Here is a 24,342-nt window from a genome sequence, read left to right on the forward strand (position 1 = left end):
GTCCACATTGTGGAAATTATTTACAATGATTCCACTTCGGATTTAGCAGTTAGTGATGATATCGGTCCCAATAAGAAGTTTTTTTTCATGAATTAATTCTATATTATCTATTGAAAACATGTTTTCAATAACTTTTATGGAATGTTATAATTTTTTTCTATCAAAAAATTGTTACAGAAAAAAATCATAAATGTAACATATTATATATCTTTGGAAGGAGGAAGTGTTGTTGATTTTAGAAAAAAAGGTTAAATAATAACACACTTAAAACATATTGTCTATGATTTTTTGAAAAACAGCAAAAAATCCTTGTCTTCTGGGGAAAACTTGGTATTCTCAGTCCTGTCCGGAAAGGGTTAAGCACTAGGTCCAGCCACAATTAGCTTACATCAGCTAGGACCATGATAAAATTCAAGTATAATTCCAGGTTTTCAAGGCGAACTGTCCAAAAATTCAAGAATCCAAGCAGATGTTTTCTCTATTTCAACAATACGTATTACCGCCTCTCAGCACCTACACACACGGATATATTAACAATATAAAGGGTTTGCATGATCCCAATGAATCCAAAAATTCTAATTCAATTGAATTAAGCGGTATATATATACTATTTACAATATTCAATTTAAGGTGAGGAATTTACATTGGCATTTCACATACTCAAGACTCGAAATACATCTACAAATATGTCACAAATGTTACGGAATATACTAATCTACGGAAAATTTATAATTGTATAAGAATTTACCTAATTAACTTAATGATATCTTGCAATAATCTGCCTGTCAAATAGATTGTTCTGCAAATGACACTAACAAAGTAAACAGACTGAGAGAATTCTGTTTTTCTCCAGGCATCTTTCTTTTCTTTCCTCGATAAAATAAGCTAAACCGTGAAAAACTTGCTTTGGGGTATTTGTAAATATGTATGAATTCTACGGAGAAAAATCCAAGTAGAATTCACATATAATTCCTGGAGCCAATAATTCATGCATAATTCCCGGAATTCAATGAATTCCCGGTGAGTAGCTACCCTGTTTTTCTTTTTGGTCATTTAATTATGATAAAACTAAAATTAAATTAAAACAATTTGCTCCAATTTTTTAATTCTTCATTTATTTTGCAATAAATAAAAAAGGTTTTCATGTCCCAAAATAGTTCAGTATTGCTTTTCCATTAAATTCAACCAGCCAAATTAAACTAACTCAAGAAAAAGCCTCATGTAAATAGGAGGCTTATTCTAAGCCACAATCTTTTAAAGCATAGTCAATGAAAACAAGGGAACAAACTTTTGTTAACCGACATTAATTACATCTTCGGAACAATATTATCAAATTGATGTAAATAAAAATACTGGAAAATAAAACTAATTACAGCTAACTTCATTTTGGCATAAATAATTAATATGGTACACATACAGTTTGATATTATTCTTCTAACTTCTGTATCTCTGTAAAGATGAAGAAACTAATAGGTAGTGATAAACAATTATATGAAAAGTAGAACTATTTGCCATGGCTAACAATTTTTTAAGCAAGAAACTAATATTTCTAACGTTTCGACAGTTACCATCAACATTACAAATCAAAATACAGCTTATAAAATGTGTTAGTAACATGCCTGAAATAAAATAATGTGTATTTTTTTTCACTAGATATAGAACTTCATTTTTTTTTTGTCCCAGTGGTTAAATTATATTACACTCAGGTTGTAAATTCACAGGGCAGATGGACATCATTCCAAATGTTGTCAACTCATGACTAGCACAGTCGTAAAAAAATAAAAATGTATTTCAATTTTGTAAGACGAAGTTCTCCTAAAGTATAAAAATATTATTTAATAGTGTACAAACAACTGCTTTACCATTACATGGAAAATAAGCATAAATGAACTGCAAATCTTAGTTACAAGTTCAAGCATGTTCTGGTACAACTAGAACTATAAATAATTAATTCTAAGTTTGAACTTGAGATATTGTCTTCATACTCATTTCATTACATTATATTACTTAGGAATATAAGGCATGAAATACTTAAATATATTATGGTTCAATAAATTATGGAAACCTACAACCTATTTGTACCTTCAATATTTGTCACTTAGTTTCTAAGCATATTCAGCAATGAAATTACTTGCTTTTGAAACTGAAATTGTGTCAATAACATGGATATATGCTTCATGTATCTGTTTTACATTTCTCAATTTTCTTGAATCAGTTTGAATCGTAAACACTAACCATGGAGATGTATATAAAATAAGTCATTGTATAGTTCAACAGCTTCTGGAAATTTCAGATCTGTCACTGAAAACTTTGCAAAAAGTAAATACAATTCAAATCAACATTCTCTTGGTATATCAGTTGATACTGTGGATCAACCTAATTGCAGTTAGAGAATCATTTGAATCCTCACTGGTCATCACCACAAATGTTGGTTTAACTTCCACTGCCATCTGTTGTCAGTTGATGAAAACATCACTAGGAGCAGAATACTAGACATGTGCATTTGGCTAAGAATGACAAGAAAGACACCATCATTGGTGCATTTCTACGAACACACACGAGCATAAAAAGAATCATGAAGCCATGCGCTGTTCTAGATTTCAAAATTGATGGAAAGAATGAGCAAGAGTGATAGTTTAGTTAGTGACCTGCTACAAAACACAAGGACAATCCATTAAATTATTAACTATGGTTGCCTGTGATCATCTTATTTTAGAAAAAAATGGATTGGATTTCCAACTGAAAATGTAGAGCCCTATCAACTTCTGTTGCATGCCATGAACAACACACTCCCAAACCATCTACAGCAAGTAACAGCAGTAGCATGGAAGAAACTAAAGTTTACATGGTAGTAGAGATGACATACAAAAACTATTAACCACTAACACCCCCCCGGGAAATTTATTTCCATGACAGATCTGTAATGTTGAGAAGCTGCAGAAAATGAACTGCACCTGTAAATTACTCTGCATTAATTATTTTTTTTTCTGAAATATTGCAATGCATACTGCAGTATCTGAAACAAATGTTCTTGGGTGATCAGCCAACCTTTGGTCGATGCCAGGGCTGCTATTTTCGAATTTTCTTCTCTTTCAAGAAACTGCTATGATCTTCCAAAATCTGAAAAATTACATATGCTTCCAATTCCTTCCAGAGCATTCATGTGAATCTGTGTGTGGTTTGCTTTCACTGTTGCCTAGATATTCAATAGTTTGGTGGCTGAATAAGTCTATTAAACTACTGAGAATATCTAAGCAGCAATGAATGAAAACTGCACGAAGATTCACGTGAATACTCTACAAGAAATTCTAAGCTTACATAATTTTTCGGATTTTGGAATATCATAGCAGCAGACATCTTCAGTTAGTGGAATAAAGAGATCACAAAGTGTTTGAATTTTATTCTCTGACAATGACAGCTGTGTTAGTCTTTAAGCCTTGGACACAATCTCCTGTCTGTCCTGGATGATCACCTGAAGACATTTGTTTCAGTTACATCGGAAGGAAAGCTCAATTCTTAAATACTGCAATATGTTCAACTGGATCATTAAACAAAATCACGATGTTATTGAACAACAGCATACATTCCTGAGATCCTAACTTGGAACTTCCATTTGAACCTCACTATGAAAAAGGCTCATATGCTTCAATAGTTTTGGTTTCCGCGAGAAGCCAGCCGGACACAGCTTGCATCTGTATGGTATTTCTCCTGTGTGGCACCTGATATGATCTTTTAAAGCATCACGACTCCTGAAACATTTCAAACAATAAGAACACTGGTACGGTTTCTCATTTGTGTGAAGCCTTTTGTGAGACGTGAGACGGGTGTTATAACTGAAAGATTTTCCACAAAACTCGCACACATATGGTTTGTCTCCATTGTGGGTTTTCATGTGAGCATCGACCTGACTCCTTAATCTGAATTGTTTACCGCAAACGCTGCAGGAAAAAGGCTTCTCTCCTGTATGCGTCAATGTGTGATTTCTACAGTCACCTTTTTCCACAAAGCCCTTTCCGCAGAAATGGCAAACGTGCTTCTTGGGTTTCAAATGTCTCCTCTTGTGTCGTTCAAGTTTCCGTTCTAAGTCAAACTTCCTTTTGCACAAGTCGCAAGCATACGGCCTCGGTATCTTCGAACGTACAAGGAACTTCCTTTGTTTTTCTGTCAAAGACTGAATAATGTTCTCCGGTAATGTTGGCAGAAGGATGGAATAGTTCATGTTTGTATTGTCACTGCTGGAAGGTGTACAGTCGACAGTTGATGAGGTGCTTTCCCTTTCGTTCCGAACTTGACTGGTCTGATGCAGAAGAGGTAACTTTATTAAAAATGAGTTGTCCATGCCACATCTAGTCTCTTGGCAAACTGCTGTGTGAGGAAACCATACCCTGAAACAATAAGAGAAAGTTGCTTTCTGGTTCTTGGACTATATTTTGTACATAGAAAGGAATTATACACCTTAAAACACAGAGGGATAAAAATCACATTCATATTTTATAACTTTTGTTATTCACATTCACTAAGCCTCTACGTATAGGTCAATGCTAATCCTGATCATATAGCACACTGAATGTAGGACACTATCAAACTCCCATGTCAATCTTGGGCAATACTTAACTCAGTCCTGAATTCAGGATGAAATATCTGCGTGAAACCTTTTTGAATCCTCAAATAAAGAAGCCAGAATGAGGGGTTTCACACAACCCTTAGAATCAGAGCCAATAACTTTACAAATGTCTATGTTAATAATTGAAGAAGAGGAAAATAATATTGCCATGAATAAAAGAGTAACAACATGGGAACTACTGAAAACATTGCATACACACACACAAAAAGGTATTTATCTTGTTTGTTTGATTTGGTTAATTTTACTTTTTTTTGTGCCACATTTGACTAATTGCGAAAATGAGAATGAGTGATGATATGATGAAATTGATGAAGGGACACACAAAGAATACCCATGCTCAGGCTGGAATTTGAACACGGGTCCTCTGGCATCATAGGCATTTCACTTGTTAAAATAAAATGTTATTAGTCCTCACCTAAAAGGTTGACTGCAGGAGAAAAACTAATGGTTATAATTAGGACTGAACCGATACCGATACTCTCGCCGATTCCCATCGATACCGATACTTGAAAATTCCAACAATTTAAATTTGTTCAAAATACTGACCAATATTGGTGTGTAAATATTCTTTCCAATTACAGTACGTAACATTCTTATTCATACACACGGATTTTCAAAGAAAATGCTTTAATATCTGAAAGGAAATACACTCTTTTGAAATTGTTTCTTTACAATTCAATAACTAATATCATTAGGAACATAAAATCTTACCCAAATTCTGTATAACCAATGACAATAATAAATTAAATGAAACTGAAAGAGAAACATGCCATTTTTTGTACAACTTTTCTATTCGTACACTTAATAATATAAAAGGAAAAAAGTATATTCAGAGCAAATTGACTGACAGTTCTAATACTTTGATGCATATCCTTTGGCATTAATTACTGCTTGACACCTGTTCTTCATAGAATTAACCAGTTTCCCACATGTTTCAGAACTTATTTTATTCCACTCGGCTTGCACAACAGTTTTCAACTCTTGTTTGGACTTGACGCCTGCTTTATGGACTCAACTCTTCAAAATTGCCCATAAATGCTCAATTGGATTTAAGTCTGGACTTTGAGCTGTGTTTGTAGTAGTTTGGGCACATTCCATATTAGCCAATTCATGTTAACTCACGCCTTATGCTTACTGTCATTGTCTTGTTGGTATCTGTAGATTAACGGCATGTCCATTTCTTGGGCACTCTGCTTTACATTGTTCTTCAATATGTCCAAATAGACATATGCATCCATGATACCATCAATAAACTGGATGGTACCAACACCTTTGGATGACATAAAGCCCCAAATCATTAATTACCCACCACCGTGTTTAACTGTTCGAACTTTGTTAATGTGACTATTGTCTTTATTTGATTTTCTCGAGACCCTATTTATTCCATCTGACCCGTATATATTAATCTTGGATGCATCTGACTATATGACACTATCCCAAAATTCCTGGTCCTTGTAGATGTGCTCTTTCGCAAATGAAAGTCTATTCCTGTGATTCACCTTATTTACATACGGCCTGTTCCGTGGTATTCTGCCATGATATCCATGCTTCCACACGGCACGTCGGACAGTTTGATCAGACATAATCTTGCCAGCAACATTTTCTACTAACAGTCGTAGCTGAGGAACACATAGTCGGGGGTTTTCTCGCACTCTTTTTAAAATAAAGTGTTCATCACGTTTATTCAACCGTCTTTATTTTGGTTTTATCGGCACATTTTGTGTTGAACCTTCCTCTCTAAATTTGTTTACTATGTATTGAACTGTGGAGTGTGATTTATTGACTGTTTGTCCAATTTTTCTTAGCGAATAACCTCTAAGGGCCAAATGTATAATAACATCCTTCAGATCGGAATCAAGTTCCTTCACTTTGCCCATTTCGAACACACTGATAGATAGATGATAGGCCTACAACAATACCTACTACAGCATTCCGCTTGACGGGAGCGCGCCTGCATGAAACAGCGTGTTTTTCTCTTTTCACACAAATTATATGCTCTGTTTATACACTTTGAACATACATTTTTATTGACATTTGTTGGTGAAACCTTCATTAACATTAATTTGCAGGCACATATGAAAATTATTATATAACATTTTTTCCTCGGAAATTCTATGTGTACAAATAACAATGTTACATACTGCAAAGAAATTTGTTTTAGAATATTTAAGAATTACATCAGAATATGAAATTAGATATTGTAAAATCACAAAATATAGTTTTTCGTGCAAGATAAATAGAAAGTTTGAATTTTGCATAATTTCCAGGATAATTAGACACTGTGAAAGCACTTTTGCGGGCCCCATGAAAAACCAAGAAGCTGGAAAAGTATCGGCAGATGAATTCTAACCGATACATTGACATCGGTACCGGCTCAGCCCTAGTAATAATATATTTTCTACCCCCCACCTCCCGGTATCCTGATTGTTCGATGCACCAAAGTATGTGCCTCCTCAGGTAATGCAACCCTGAAAACTGATACAGCATTACCTATTACACCCTCAAGGAAGAGCAGGATCAAAATGTTGGGCAAATATTTTGGAACACCAAATCGAGTCGGCAGAGCAAAGGTGCACATGCTGCTGCGAAGGCTGGTAACTGCAGTCGCTCCCCTCCCCCCTCCATGCAATCCAGTTCCCTTTCACATGTTCCTTGTTGGAGCCGTCTCGCATCACTACTTGCGCAGAGACTTTTATTCATTCACTTGATCAAGAGATAGTAGGGACAGGGTATAAAGCAATACAAATTGAATGTTAAGATACACTACTTCCAGGGGGAAAATGTATTTGACAATTAAAATATATATTTTTAAACAGCCTGAAAAACCCAATCAAACCCAGTTTTGCCTGGGGATTAATTGGGTTTTATCTGGAAAAAAATCACCCAGGTTTGGTTTTTTAGAAAAAAAACTGGGCAAAATGCCAACCCTGATTTACATGCCGCAAGACATTTCTTCTAACTCATTAATTTTTAGAGAGAAATGTCAGAAATTTGCACTAGCATTACCATTAATTAACACATCGGTTGCAATGTTACCACATGACAAACTTAAAAAAAAAAAAGGACATTGTGAGATTTCACATAAGATTTTATACATATTCATTTCAGCCCTAGTAATAATATAACTTTTTACTAGACAACTCTCTTAATAAAATAGCGAGAAAATATAACTTATACAACTATACACTTACATTACCGATATGAATATTTTAATGCAGTGTTTTAGGTTCATAACTTGTAATTAAAATTAATATATGTAGTATTTCATCACCTTTTATTTAAACGTTCGGTAATTATTTCAATCCAATCGTAGATCGACACAACTTCACTTCCATAAGAACTAAGAGTAGATCAGATAAAAATTACGGTGCATTTCTGAATTATGATGTCATGAAACCCATATTATTACCTATTGTTAACAACATGCGGCTCATAGATATCGCAAATGCTTTGAAATCAAAACCTCAAGCGGTGAGGCAGCGACAACAGACGAGATGCAAACGTCCAACAATTTTTCATTGTTGGAAGAAATGAAAAGTTTCTTGTCATTGCACTTCCAAATGAGTGTTGTATTTTTACTTTGAAAATGAGCATGGAAACAATGTCAACAATTATTTAAAAATATTAAATTTTGTTTCGAACCTTGAAATTGAAGCAGTTGTCTATACCCCCAAAAGAGGCCATTTCTCCATTTTCCTAAATCACCCCCAACCAAACCATTTTTAGGACCCGAAAAAGATGAAATGTCTGGGTAAAAGAGGATGTCTGGTAACCCTAATCTGATGAGGTAGCATCTAGATAAAATTTATATATATTTGACTCATATAAGTTTGTTTCTTAAGCTAAAAAAGAAGCTTACAAAACTAAAAACAGAATGATGTTAAACAGTAGAAAGAGAAGTTATGATGGGACGTGGTACAGTACAAAAAACAGCATGGTGTGAAATGAATATTTGCCAGAGATCATAGCTTTAAGTACTTACTTGCTTTGTATTAAATCTCCATGCCAAACGGTACTGTCTTGCCGAGAACATCTTGCCGATTCATCTTGGTCAATCTTAGTGCTTTCATCAAATTGTTTTCCACTTCTGTTGAAATCAAAATCAGCATCATTTTCAAACTGACATAACTCAGAACTTAAATGTTCCTCTGTGTTGTGCACGTCATAATCACTTTCTCCCTCAACTTCTTGTTTTACTTGCACTAAATCTGTGATAACGTGCTGCTCAGGCAGTAACCGACTGTTGTTCACAACTTGTTCGTCTTCAACTGGTGCCTGGTCTTCAAAATCAGAGGCTTTCTCTACAGCAGTTTCTTCAATTTTAATGTTTCTCAACAATTCTAGTTGCGATTGTTTCAAATTAACCTGCACAGGTTCATGTGAAGGATGAGAATCGATGTTTGATACACACATATTGTTATCCTGGTAAAAACTCACTTTCTTCAGACACTTCTTCTTCCATGCATCTGCTGATTTTATCAACCCCTCATCTGCACAGATAGAATTTTGAGGTGCATCATTAACTTCTTTTGTAACCTGAAATTAAGATAAATGAAATACAGGAACACATAATATTAAATTTTGTTTCATTCAAGAGATGTTGATTTGATTTATTTTACTTCGCTTTTATGCACTTTTGACTAATTGCAAAGATGAGGATCAGTGATGATAGGATGAAAATGATGAAGGGCATGTCCAGGCTGGGATTCAAACCCGTAGCATGCTGTGCTGACCACTCTGCCACGGAGGTCGGCAAGAGACGTGGAATTGTAGCGGATAAGTAGAAATATGTTTGTGCATAATCTTACATAGTTGCAATAACACATTCACATCAAATTGAATATGCTTCAAGTATTCTAAGCAAAATTATTATTATTTATTTGTTAAGCACAGGATACATATCCCAATTATATAACAATCCGTTGCGCAACAGCCCATGAAGGGCCTAGGCATACCTACCGACTGCCGGTCTCCCTCCCACGCTTTCCTTTCGTCACCTTTAAGCGTGGAGATCTTCAACCAGTATTGGAATAGTCGGGGGGTCAGCCCGACGTATCCCCAGCCGTTATAGTAGGTCTCCATGACCGGATTACGCTCACTCATTTGGAGCTCCCCAATTTCCTCACGATGGTGGGTTGCCACTGGCCCTATACGTAGGCCGAATAAATTCCGACCAGAGCTGGATTCGAACCTACGCCATCCCGCAGCGAACTATCTCAAGACGAGTGAATGCCTTAACCCTATCGGCTACGGAGGAGGACCACATATCCCAATTACAATGAGCATAATATACTCTACATACTAGAAAACAAAATACCAAATGAACATATGTATACGCACACAATATTTACACTTTGTTAATGCTATTCACTCGTTGACATATTTTTCCTTGAGCACATTATCGGTGTCCATGAATATATCGAAGTCTACAGTTTTTAGCAGTTCATTCACAGTGTCCTGCATTCGCACTGCAGGCAAAAACTTATGCACATTTTCAATTTATCATTCATTATCACTATCTTTATGCATGTCTTTGTGCTTGTCTAATCAGTCCAATATATTGCTATCCCACCTACATTCACTAATGTTCTTTTTTTAATGAAAGCTGGGCCAAAAGAGGGATAACAATCATCCTGCCATTGTTCTCTCACTAAGATAATGAATTTCAGACATTTGATGGAAATTATGAAAGTAATTATTGTAACAGGCATCTTAATGATAACACTAAGAAGAGGATCTATGAACTTATAAAGCTTAACTAGAGTGGACCTGTGACATAAAAATGTACAGTGACCTACAGGCAAGGATCACAGGTTCCTTCATACAATGTGGCAAAGCTGATATTTTTGTGTTGCCTGGTCCAAGTGTCAACCCTAGGTCCAAACACTGGTAACACTTTACTATACCGGAGACGGATTTCTTAAAATTTACAGGAGAAAGTACTTACGCAAATCATTTTCTGTAGCGTTGTTGATGTTCGGGAATGTAGTTTTGATCCATTTTAATGCGAATGCATTTGGTTTTCTACGAAAATCTATTTCCGATGCACTATTGCTGCTGCCACCATTTGCTTTCTGCACGAGAGCACAATACACTCCCGTATTGTCTGTATATGCTAAATTTAACGAAAAGAGTGCTAATGGAACCTAACCTAACAGGCCTAACCTAACCTAGTATGCATACCTCGTCCCCGTGATGGTTCGTGGGGCTATCGTGAATTTTTGGGCTAATGTCAATGGTTTTTGGGGCTACCTGTGGATGGTTCGTGGGGCTATTGTGAATTTTTGGGTTAATGTCAATGGTTTTTGGGTTTTTGGGGCTACCTGTGGATGGTCTGCGGGAAATAAGGAACAACAGTAAGTATTTGTTAATGTAAGAAATAGACATGATTTTCGTTAGAAATTCTTTATTTCACCTAAAGAAATGTTCCACAATGCAGAATAGTATGTTAGCAATGTAAAAAATTGCGAAATAAATCATTAATAGGTGTCTCCGGTATAGTAAAGTAGTACCCAAACACCATTACAATATCATTAAATTAGGCACACACAGGAGATGTACTATGTAGAAAAATCAGCTCACCATTACAATATGTTACAGTAACTAGAAAGCAGCCAGTTTTCCCTAAGTCCAGTCCTTAGGGAAAACTAGGTTGACTAGAAACTACAGTTTTTAGCTGAACATACATACACATCTCTAAAAATAACACATGAGCAAGGTGGTAGCAGTTCACAACAACTCCCCCTCCCCCACTTCAGCATATGAAGTGAAACACTATAATTACTGTCATGCAAACTCTTACCTGAGGATCATTTGAAGACGACTTAGCATTGAGTAAACTCCTCCAAGCACAGTCAGTCTCAACACACTGCTGTTTGAAGTCAGAAAAATCACACAATCTACGTGTACAGATGGCACAAACGGATTTGGGAAGATCGTCATCTTCAGATACCTGAAATTAACAGAATGTGTTACATTTTCTCCAAGGGTTATTTTCAAGCTCGTTCATTTATTCATCTATCTGTTCAGCACAAGGCTAGGGTTCCATTGATGTGGAATGTAAAATATGCAAAAACAATTTTAAGGTATTAAAATTAAACCCGCGAGTGAAGGCCTGAAAATCATGGTCAGGTTTCAAAATGTTATATTATCACCACGGAACATGATAAACATGAAAGGCTTTGGGTAAGACTGCAGAATATGGGCTGCTTAGGAGGAACGCGGTTCATATTTTTTTGGTAACGTTTTGTAGTTAGTAATCGGGAAAAGTAAGTTTTAAAGTGCGGAAATTTTTTTTTCTTTAAAAAAAACAGAAAAACGTGTCCAGGTTGGGCGGTATTGAAATCGTAGCAGCGAAGGAAAAGGCATATTCCTGCACAAATTTAGTGAAAGCAAAAAATTCCATGTTTTGTTAGGTAGCTAGGTTTAGTTCACTTAGCCTAAATAATAATTAGTCATTGTATTTATGCTAATGAAACCTAACCTAACCTTGTAGGCATTCCTCGAAGAAATAATGAAAGAAACTGTGCGTAAACAATATGGACACGAACGAATGGAGAAATGCATTGCTTTTAGTAGCAGGAAAAACATTTTTCATTGTATTTATGCTATTGGAACCCAACCTAACAGGCCTAACCTAACCTTTTAAGCATTCCTCGTCTGAAATAATGAAAGAAACTGTGCGTCTGTGGGTGGAATCCGGAGCGACAAATCAACTCGAATTCCGCGAAGCGAAGGGTCTCACTTATCGCACATCACTTGAGTCCGTAAACAATATGGATGCGAACAAATGGAGAAATGCATTGCTTTTAGTAGCAGGAAAAACATTTTTTACAGGCAATAATATAATAGTAATCGTAAAAGGAACAGCAGAAAATGGAAGTAGAAGGTACGTACTTTCAGGGGATATAAATTTCGTTCGTCTATTTAGAGGGAAAAAGCAGCCCATGTTCTGCAGTGAGACCAGGCTTTGAATTGGAAGAAACTCAGTGTCAGGTTTGGTGGATTTCTTAGATTCTTTTCCAAATATCTGAATGGTACTCCATCCAGTTCTTGCCATGAGTCACAAGATATGCGACAGCTTCAATACTGCTGTGCGGTTTAACGTGTTTAATGTGTGTATATAATAGTCCCGTCCCGAGTTAAGTATATTACTAATATATTGAAAGGCTAGTATGGAAGAGTCGCAGCAGTCAGCCAGGAAATACCACAGACAAGGCATACATATTAATTTACTCTATGAAATGCACATACCGATAGCAAAATGCAGTCTTTAATTTTCTTAACAAGTCTCATTCCTCGACCTATTTCTCCGTACAGATGAATTTTTCCATCATTCAAGTCCGATAGGCATAAACGACATCTTTCAGTGTAGATACTATTTTCACTTCCATTTTCTCTCATTGTCGTCTTCGATAAAAGTTCCTGCCGCTTCTTAAAAGACAACTACAAACACATGACGTATTTAATTTAAAAGTCGTTTCCTTTCACACGTTTCCTTAGTTTTCATCTCCATAAAACGTTTTCTACTTCTTTAAACATATGATATCCATCCACCTGTGGAAGTGTTGCCACAGATTAGTGTTGCTACCCGTTGCTACAATCCCCCGTAAGCGAAATTTCTTTTTCCACATATCCCAGGACCCGCACCGGAAGTGATAATGAAATCCAGATTCCGGGGCCTCACAAAATCAGAGATGCCAACCCAGAGAAAGAAATAGCTTTAGAAAGAAGCTACGGACATATGCGAATATGCCGTTTTCTTTAAACAAAAATGAGAGTTGTTAGTTAGCAACATTGCGACTGAAAGGCACAAGCAGATTAGGACGGATTAGGGGCACAAGCAAACACAAATACAAACTTCGTGGCAAAGATGTCGCATTTGCTTCTGGAAATTTTTCTCTGCGACATTTGTGCAAAAACCCTACAAATAAATATAAAGAGTCATTGAATGCACATGCCAAATGAGCTCATAAATGTACAACAAATTAAGGTAATATTACATGTCAGTGGATTGCTGCAGCTTGAAATGACACCAGTATAAAGTGCTTGGAAATTTGGAGGAAGTTATTCACGTAAGAAAGATTTGGTGAATTCGATTCTTTGGAAGGGAAATTGTTTCATGAAACTCACGATCTTGTTGCCGAAAGTCTGGGCTTCGAACCCTAGCCAAGGCAAGGGCAGTTTTACCGTTCTATGCTTAGAGAAACTCATTTCCGTAAGTAGTTTCTTCTGTAAAAATGAAGAAATTTGTCTCCGATGTATGAAACTGTGTTTCGGTAAATGTATGTTATATCGGAGACACATTAAAATCGGATATTTTGTGTTTCGGATGGTTCGTACTTACCAATTATGTATTGGGGAACATAGTTAAAGGTGCCATTATGCTTTTTACACAAAAATAACATAGATTTTTCACATTACGAGTAATTCTTTTGGTTCCTTTCTTCCGTTGCGGAACATACAATGTGCCACGCACAGCTGTGGATCATTGCGCGTCGTGCTTGTGTTTTGTCAATTTGGAGTGGGTATGCAGTGTTTTAACCTTCTTAACCGAAAAATGCCTACTTTCGTGTTCATTATGTCATCCAAACCATTGATGGATAGCCCCACAAACCATTGCCGGATAGCCCCAAAAATCGTTCATGATAGCCCCACGAACCATTGATGGATAGCCCCAAAAACCATTCACGATAGCCCCACAGACCATTTCCGGCAAGGTTAGGTTAGGTAAGCATAGTTAAAAAAAATTCTCATAAAAAAAGGCACCTTTGGAAACACTGGCGAGACCGCGTGACTTTCGACGCTTGTGCCATCTGCAGGTACATAATGGAAACAACAGCATAATGTTGTCGCTTTGCACAAAATGCAAGTTTATTATATCAAAAGTGCTTGTTTCTTGTTGTGCAGCATTCTACGGTGAGAAAATACCTCCATGAACTTTCCAAATGGTAGAGAAACTCATTTCCGTAAGTAGTTTCTTGTGTAAAAATGAAGAAATGTGTCTCCGATATAACAGACATTTACCAAATTTTCTTTGAAAGAAACGAGAAATTCGTATCCAGGTTGGGGGAAAAAGTGACATGGTGGCACACATTTCTGCACAAATCTAGTTAAAGCAAAAAGTGCCTACGTTGATAGGTAGTTAGGGTTAGTTCTCTTAGCCCAAAGAATAATTTTTCATTGTATTTATGCTAATGGAACCTAACCTTGCAAGCATTCCTCGTCTGACATTGGAAGACAAGGTAGCAAAACTCTTGTGCGGAGAGGAAGACCCCAAAACAAATGACAGCAACTGTGTGTAAACAATATGGACGTGAACAAATGGAGAAATGCATTGCTTTTAGTAGTAGGAAAAACTTTTTTTATGCGTAGTAATATAATAGTAATCGGAAAAGTACCACCGGAAAATGGATGTAGAAGGTACGTACTTTCAGGGGATATAAATTTTGTTTGTCTATTTAGAGGAAAAAAGCAGCCCATGTACTGCAGTGAGACCGTTCTATTTCATCTCATCGTTTCAATATCCTCTACAGCAAGGAAAAAAAATATAAAAAAGATGAAAATCATTCAAAATTTAAATGTATTTAAAATTAACAAAATTTAACAGTATTAAATGTGTGTGTTGTAAAACTAGTTTTTCTATGTATCTTCTAAAACATTTCTTGAGGTGTTAATTGACTGCTACTGACATCATCCTCTACTACACACATGACTACTAAAACAATTTTGATGATACAGATATATACATTATACAAAATGAATGCACAATATTCAATCATAGTGCCTACCATGTATTCCAGCCCTTCCTTCCCAAAACCTGTGAGCTGTTGACCTTTGACGCAGATGTGGAAGGAATGTGGATTATGACATCAAGGTCAAATTCACAGATTTCTGTCTAAACGGGAGGCTGCAACAGGGGCAGTGAAGGCACAGATAAAGTAGCTCCCCTATGAAAGAAATTTCTAAAATCTAGAGTTGGATAAAGTGATTCCCATAACTAGATACAGAGTGGCCAAAAGTGGGAAAACATGTCATCAAAAATTTAAAATGTTTTCATCTTTTGGGAATTATGTATAGAATAAATTTGACCATATGACAAGATTCACAAAACTTCAAACTATACATTTCAAATCTTCCAAAATCAATATCAATTTTTTTATGATACAAAATTACATCTACAGTACAAAAATGTCTTAAGGTGACCATAACCGTTGCCGGAAAGAGTTTACAATACCGGACCACTCTCCAATTTCTATGAAATGTTGCCTACTCACTAATTGTGAACTCCTAAACACGAATCTGCATGTAATAATTGGCGGTCAAGTATGGAAATCGAGGAAAAAACTAAATAAACTATGTTTTCTTAACGTAACGAAACCCTACCATAAGAACAATAGCTCCACGGAAGATGCCATTTTCCCAACATGAAGAAATCAACAGGCAAAACAAGGTATAGTTCTCGTAGTTAAAATATTAATTTTTCTTTGTATTTATGCTAATGGAACCTAACCTAACCTCATAGGCATTCCTCGTTACGTCAGCAAGATTGTTGTGCATAAAGGAACACCATGAATGAAATGCGAAAGAAAGATAGTTCCGAATTGCTGTGTAGGGACAATCACCGTGGTAAATCGCAATGTTATTTTACAATTTCTAGACATAAATGTACAATATTAACAAGTGACTGCCAAATATGAACTACAGTTACGTCATCAGGACACCGAAATTAGTAAGTAGGCGAAATTTTATAGAAATTGGAGAGTGGTCCGGTATTGTAAACTCATGCCCCGGTGCCTCCACCCTAATCACTTTCTTATAAATGAACACACAACATTTCAAATGACCATGCTTATTATTAGTTAATATTGTTTCATGCATACATGTGTGTATGTGATCAGGGGGTCTGGAACTCCATACCCCCCAAATTTGGAAAATACTATGGTTGATTCATAATACTTCCCGATGAGACACGATGTAGCAGGTATAGAAGAATTCTTTCTGTGTGCATGGTTTGTGGATTCTGAGAATAATATCCACTAAAAGTTTACAAGTTTCACACTGGGTGGTGATATGTCAGCTGAAAATCTGACATCAGTTCTTTTTTAACAATGTCACAAACTTGGTCTTGATATGGAAAAAAATCACAGGTCAAGGTTATGATGTGAGTGGCAGGTGTGTTCAATCGTGAATAAATCAACAATACCCAAAAGGCATGTGTGCCCACTGTGCCAGTCATACTGTAAATGTATCCCTATCTTCAGCCATGTCGAACTCCACCGTGAGTAACTGTTCTGGTACAGTAAGTAAAGTTGTTTTTTTTCCGTCAGAATAATACATGCAGTGGTGAATTCCTAAAAACAATATATTGCATTACTACCAGGCAGTAAGAAACACTATTTAAATACAGAGAAACTAATACTCACTTTATCCGCAAAACTGTTTTTTCTTCTTCGTTCTATTAAACACTATTTGTTAGTGTGTGAAACATGATTTTAAGCAAAACATGATTCACTTCGTATGTAGTAAATTTTATTATTAATAATAATAATAGATACGCTGTCATCATTAAATACTTGATGTAGGATGGGGGGGGGCATGCCATTGGGAATGGGCACCCCTGGCTGGATCCCCCCTAAGATTCTATTTCTGGATATGCCCCTGTATATGATTATAGACATTCACGTACACTTGAAAAATTACAAAGCCTTCAATAACAGAAGGTAAATATCCACAAGTAGAGATGAAGCAAACACTGTCTGGTACTGTGGGGAATAGTTGTTGTTCAATGATAAATTAATCAGATTGGGTGTACTGTGATTAAGTCCATTAAGATGAGACTGAGGGAGATTTCCAAGCCATAGCACCATTGCAGGCTACATTTCATTGGTGAAATCATCAAGTTACAAGTGTCTCCCATCACTTGTCAGTTTGGTGTCACTTCGAAATGATGAAATGGTGTGAATTCTCCCTAAGATCTCTCAAAAATGTGGATTATTATTCAGAACAAACTCAAGGGAACCTATGTTATCATTTTAACACAATAACTTTATGTGGATACACTGTCTGAGAAACGAATAAGAGTCTTGAAGGATGCAAATCTCTCGCACAATGTATTAGTTTTATTGCTACATGAATTTAAACCATGTGTATGGACCCACTAAGTTAAAATGCATATTAGTAAAAACAATTAAAACAAATATTCGTGATGAGGCCATGTTCGATTTGATGGTAAACAGTATTACAGAATAATACAAGGTCTCCAAATTTTTGTTTTCAGGCCTCTTTGGATCTGAACCACAGAGTAATGTATCTCCATTGCAAATTGAATGTGGGATCCTTTAACATGTTGACTGTCAAGCTCCTGAGCTAATGATATTGCTTGGGGCCAAACTACTTCCTGATATTTGCTTATATGATCAAAAGGCTTGTATCTAACATCGACAATACCCACTAAGAGTTTGAGTTTAAGCCCACTTTATTCACAGTAAGGCTAATCGCGACTGAATCTACTGTTTAATGTGAAATTTGAACCAGTATGTACCTCCACTGGGTATCAAACCTGGGACACCTTGATTACAAGATGGTTACCACTACACCATCAGGGAGGCCCTGCCAATATGATAAATATGCATGTAGTGAAGGCCAGAAAAAATTGTTGGCAATGAAGCCTGCAGGTGTAACTTGCAGTTTGATGTAATATTTGCATTAAACTAGCACCTGAAGTTGAAAATTGTATCTTGGGCAGGGTGTCTATCAGTTAGGAATGTGAAGGAAGTCAAGCAAGTAGGCCAAGAAAGTCAAGAAAAAGTCACAAAATTATGCTTGTGGTCAAGAATTGTTGCTAATTTTTTTTTACAGTATAGTGAATGTACATTGTACTGGGATTTGATAAATTGTATTGAGTTGTGGTAAAGATTTGTTCACTCTGTTTCTCAAGAATTACATTCTTCTATGTGTGAAGTTTTGTAAAACTATTAAAGTAATGTGGCCATTCCCCATCCAGGATGAAGTCTGAAGCATTAAGTTTTACATGTATTAATAATTAAAGCAAGTCTAAATCTCTTTTTAAAGTAGAGCTTCAATTTTCATCTTAACTGGCCTTGCGGTAGGGGTTTTTCATTGAATAAAAATATATATTTTCTTTACTACACCTAATTAGAGGACAATTAAATAAATGTTAAGAAAAAAATGAGGGTCAAGAAAATGTAAAGTCATGGAAAAGTCAAGAATTTTGGATGTTATTGTGGTAAACACCCTGTGGGAGATGCTCTTATGGTTTGACATGGTGACAATGGGACTGTTGAAGGATGCTTTGGGAAAATTTTGCTAGCTGGGGGATACCATGTTTACTACTGAAGTCAATAATGATTGGCACTGTGCCTAACAAGAAAAGATACACATTGTTTTCCAAACCTAGTGGATTCACAAACAATGGAGGAAGCTCAAAACAAAGAAATCAAGGACGCAAACTGAATAATCAATCACATCATTTGTTCATTCCACAAAACTTCTGGTCAAGCAATAGAGGATCGGTCAAGAATGATGGTGTCGATACTTGTAATTAAATAAATTCTTCCAATCAGCTAGTTTACTTCTGCATAGCAAATAGAAACCTGTCTAAATAGAAACCAGACATCACCCATCAGTACTCATCCCATTCCTGCTGCAGCCTCCGACGAGGTATGGTTCGGTTTGTTTTGGATTAGTGTTCTGTTTTTACTGTCAGATTATGAACTCGCTACACTCATCCTTTTGCCAGATACAGCATTTAAAGAAATCAATATATATTTTATTTGCATTTACTAATGAAAAGTTTGAGATAGACACTGTCTCCCATCTCTATTGACACTCCACTACTAAAAAAGGTAAAGTGTTCCCCTGTGCATAGCACCACACCATGAAGGCGTATAGGGGGTGTGGGGGTAACGCCCCACACTTTCTTGATCCGGTCGTAAGTGGGGGTGATGTGATCAGCATCACGCCCCAGACCGCCTTTACCCCCCAGGGTTTCCCCCAGGTACCCATGTTATTCGACGCTGGGTGGGCGCCGGGGCCGCTTTCACCGTTAGAAAAGTTCCCGGATTTGAACCGGCCGGGGATCGAACCCGGGACCTTTAGCATGGTAGTCAGACGCGTTACCGACTGAGCCGACACTCCACTACTGCAAGTATTTATTATCTGATGTGATGGTTCTTCTATTACCATGAGATTTTAATGCACTGATTACATTTCTTACAACTGCAAGCATGTACAATTCTTGTAGAATTTTTGAAGTGGAAACAGGAACTGAATAGAACCAAGTATTTCAACAGATCAGGACAAAAAACATTTCAGGATGGATGCATAAAACAGTGGTATGTTCGTCAACTAGCAATCGAACGTGTAAACTGTCCAGCAAGAATTGAAGCCACAGTAAATGAAGAAACTGGGCACATAACTGTATTTTATCATCATACTCATGTTGTTCATGCAAAGAACCACAAACCCTTCGTAAGCATGGCTATTTCAACTGAATTTCATCAAAATTTTAGTGTTCCCCCTTCCTTATATGGAAAATAGGAATTATGGTTGTGCATAAATAAGTCTAAGGATTGGGTTTAGAAAGTTGAGAAGATATTGTGACAGAAGTCTACTTACAGTGCATGAGTCATCTAAAGAAAGATGGTAGTTGTCGTCCTCAGAAGAATGTCTTGACACAAAATTTTAGATTGAGTATACCAAAAAAATACTCGTACCAGGTGTTGTTAAACAGCTTCTTTGCACAGAATTTTAGTATAATACCTTTGAAACATTAAAATAGCAAAAAATATTTTGCCTCCTGTAACGTTCTTTAATGAGATTCGACTATTTCTTTGCAGGGTCAATCTGAAGAGTGTGAGTGTGTGTGTGTGTCACACACACACACACACATGTGTGTGGCATCTGGTTAATTATGGGATCGAGTCATGCCGGGACGTAGCTCAATTAAATAAACATAAGATTTCAGTTTGGGTCACCCTTGACCACCTCTACCCTGAATGGTGTGGACTAAGGATGTTGGGAGCCTTAGTCGGTTGAATGATACTCACCACTTGCGTGATGATTTGGCCCTCGGCTATTGGCGTCGGCAAAAGTTGGGCAGAGATGGGTGCACTGGAGATGGCGGGAGATGCTGGAGACTGCTGGCTTAGATGTTGACAGCGATAGGAGGCGGCAGGAGTTTTGGTGGCTTATCGCTGGACCGCTACTTCTCCGGACTTGGGCTGGCTTCTTGGCTTCTGGCTCTCTGTAGTCCAGACTGCTGCAATCGTACCGCACGCTTGTTGCGACCTCGTGATGATGTGATCTTGTCAATCAGCGTCGATGGTGTCTATTTACCATCTCCAGGTTTATTTTTATACTTCAGAATTCCTTTGAGATGTGGTGGACTTTGCACCTGAAGATATTCACCAGGGGTATCCCTTGATGCTGGTGGAAAGTTATAGTGGAGGTGCAATCACTGCTGGTAAGGGCCATTGCCTTGCTGACTGTGCAGAGCCGAGTGGAAATTTCTTATTACTAGACTCTGCATCCAGTAGAAATTGGGGTGAATGAGCTTTCAACCAATGAGTTTCAGAGCTATGCTTTAACAAATGGAGATTTCAATTTTTATGCTCCCAATTCCTTCATCTCTCCCTCTCTCTCTCACCACACACACACACAGAGAGAGAGAGAGAGAGATGTATACACGTATGTATAAATGAAACAAGATGAAGAACTCCAAATAAAAAAGATGTGATATTATACCCAGTTCATAACATGAAGAACTGTTCGAAAGAGAAAATATTATTGGCATGTGTTACTTTCTTCTCATTACACATTGAGTGTTTGGGAAGGTGTTGAAAACAGAATGTTATAATACGGTGGCGCTTAATTGAACCTAATGACATGGAGAAAAATCTGACATGATGGGAAGAAATTTGTCATATCTTCCATCAGCATTCAAAATACTTCCAGAATAGCCTATTGGTTTGTAAACAACCGAAATTTCCCATGTTTAAATTTAGTTTATTGCAGTCTGTAATAAGTGTAATGGAATGGTGAATGTGAGAATTTTAATTGTGAAATTTTGAAAAATCCTGACATGATGGGGAAAAAAATGGATGCCATTTCTGTGATCTGCACTCAAAATACTATTATACTTTCAGAATCGCCTACTGATTTGAAACCATCCAAATTTTTCCCCCAAAATGGAGGGCTGTGTGATTATATAATTGCAGCAGTTTAAAATAAGAAAGTCTAGTTACTGAGTTATGACAACTCATCACATCACATTAAATAACTCGTAAATTGTTCTCATGTAGCATTATAGCACTTTAAAATGTCTTGTGACATTTTATGTGAACTTCTTTCTAGACACACAGGATGCAAAAAGAAGAAGTTTTTGAAAGTTTGCAAGCCTTTTTAAAGTGTTGCAGTGGATTATTATGAGCGTCCCTACTTCAATTTGATGTAATCAAGATTCTTGTTGTTTGGGTTAACCTGGAGAGGGAGGAAAATGGCATAGAAATATATACAAATATGGAAAAATAATAATGCTAATTTGACCAGCTCTGTTTATGCCCCTGCTGCCCATTCTTTTCTGTCATATGCAACAAAAACAAGTCGCTGCAGTCAGTCAGCAGTCCCACAAAAGACTTACACAGAAGGGTAGGAATCCACAACCCTCCCTCCACACAGTGACATTCATTCCTTTCCCAAGAACTCTGGAATCGGCCCCGCATGATGATAATGGTGGTTTTGAAAATGTCCACGTTCTTACCCAAGAGTTTGCAAGCAAGAATTGGCAATGGATGATTTGTTTCATTTTTCCACATAGCATTGACCACTAGGCAGTTACATGCCTTCGATGTCACATTTGGGTGCAGCACATCAGTTCTGCCTTGGTTCTTGTCATCTGCTTTCCAAAAGGGTACAGCATTTCTCGAAAATCTATGTGGAACTTCTTGTGTTGGACCCCCAAGTCACAAAGGTGAATGAACCTTTGAAAATGACATATCTTGACTAAAGAGTTGTTTCTCTTGGCTGCTCGTCTAGTCACTCAAGATCATTGACAACAGTGGAGAAAATTCAAAAGATACTTATCGATACCAACATGGCTCCGTCCTACTGTTTTTATGAATTCTTGTTCAGATTTCTGGCCTCCCCGATGGCATTGTCACCTTGTAATCAAGAGGTCCCAGGTTCGATACCCGGTGGAGGCACATAGTGGTTCGGATCCCACTTTAAACTGCAGGTCCAGTCCCAATTAGCCTTAATATGCATAAAGTGGACTTAAAACACCAACTCAATCAAATTGTTCAGATTTCTGTACAGCAATCGCAACAATTTGTTCACAAGAATAGAGTGGTTTAAGGAGTAAAAAACTCTGGAGATACATTTATTTGAATTTGAACTTAAAATTTTGGGTGCGTCAGCACCTAGGCTATTTTGCACCTGTCATGTTATACAGGATCCAGCCCTTACCATAACTAAAATAGCATAATTGCAATGTTGTTTTACTAAACTATTAAAATATTCTGACTTGTTAAAAGCTAAGATATGAGAAAATACCATGTAATTCAAGTGGTGACATTTTATGATAAATACTACTCCCTCTGTCCCATAATTATAGTCCGGTATACCAAAATGGTAGTACAGGAATGACAGCCGAAGAGGCAGATGAAAAGTACAATTTGTACTGATCCTTGAGTAGTAAAGTTGTATGACTCATTCCCTTGTTTCATGTTCTTCTGCCTACATCAATGTCACAGTTTGAATATCGGGCAATTATTACGAGACAACAAACAAAGTTGTACCGGACAATAATTATGGGACAGAGGGAGTAATATTTTTTTGTGACTTGCAAACTGTAAGTTATAGCAATTACTGCCATGTCGAACAAAGTAAGGAAAGAACTTTTGACTGCCATAACTAGGGGTGTCCAAGGATAAAAATTTGTGATGAGAACATGTGTAAAATTCAAGATTTTCACCATGTTCACAAATTTTGCAAGTTCCCCATCCCGAAACTGGTCCAGAAATGGCAAATTTTATCAGTTCCGTATGATAGGATTTCCCTCCCCAATCATGTTTTGGGAAACTTACAAAATTTGTGAACTGTAGGAGCTGGAGTCATTGGCTGTGAGTATGCGACTATTTTCGCTACAAATTGGCACACATGTCTATTTGATTAACGATAAAGAGAAAATCCTCCCCCATCTTGACGAAGAGATCTCATGGTGAAAATCTTGAATTCTACACACTATCCCCCTCCCTCTTAAGTGATTGTTTTTGCATTTCTGGAATAAAAAAACATTAATTTCAAAAAATTTAGACACTTTTAGCAGAAAAAATACCAAGAAATAACCATTTCCCAACACATATCCTTTGGAATTTCTTGATTTGTCGGGATCTCGAAAAGTCGAAAATCATTTCCCCAAGTTGGCAATTCACATGCTGTCACTTTGAATTACTTTTCTTTTATACAGTAACCTTTGATGCATAAAAACATTGATCATTGGTGCTACGATGGAGAGCAGATTAAGTGCTCTCTGCTTGATATCAATGCATCATGAAAAATTTCAAAATGATAAAGAATTGTTCATCATCAAAGTGATAGATATTTATGGAAAGGAAGCAAGGCGAATCCAAATTCTTTTTAAATAGTGGACTCAAGTTGGAATTTGTCAACAGCGCCAAGGTATTTTCACTCAATTT

At 36.8% G+C, this 24,342-nt stretch overlaps 1 protein-coding gene across 1 annotated transcript; it reads right to left on the bottom strand.

Moving 5' to 3' along the window:
• Nucleotides 1-1,114: 1,114 nt before the first annotated feature.
• On the bottom strand, nt 1,115-13,206 carry LOC145997274 (uncharacterized). The gene is made up of 4 exons (XM_083134153.1): nt 12,878-13,206; nt 11,427-11,576; nt 8,607-9,160; nt 1,115-4,385 (listed from the first exon to the last, which is right to left on the bottom strand). Exons 1-4 carry the CDS (start codon nt 13,025-13,027, stop codon nt 3,596-3,598), a joined length of 1,644 nt encoding a protein of 547 aa, XP_082990279.1. The 5' UTR covers nt 13,028-13,206; the 3' UTR covers nt 1,115-3,595.
• Between the last annotated feature and the right edge of the window lie 11,136 nt (nt 13,207-24,342).

Source organism: Lepisma saccharinum, chromosome 1, assembly GCF_977018435.1.
Source record: "Lepisma saccharinum chromosome 1, izLepSacc3.1, whole genome shotgun sequence".
Lineage (NCBI taxonomy): Eukaryota > Metazoa > Arthropoda > Insecta > Zygentoma > Lepismatidae > Lepisma > Lepisma saccharinum.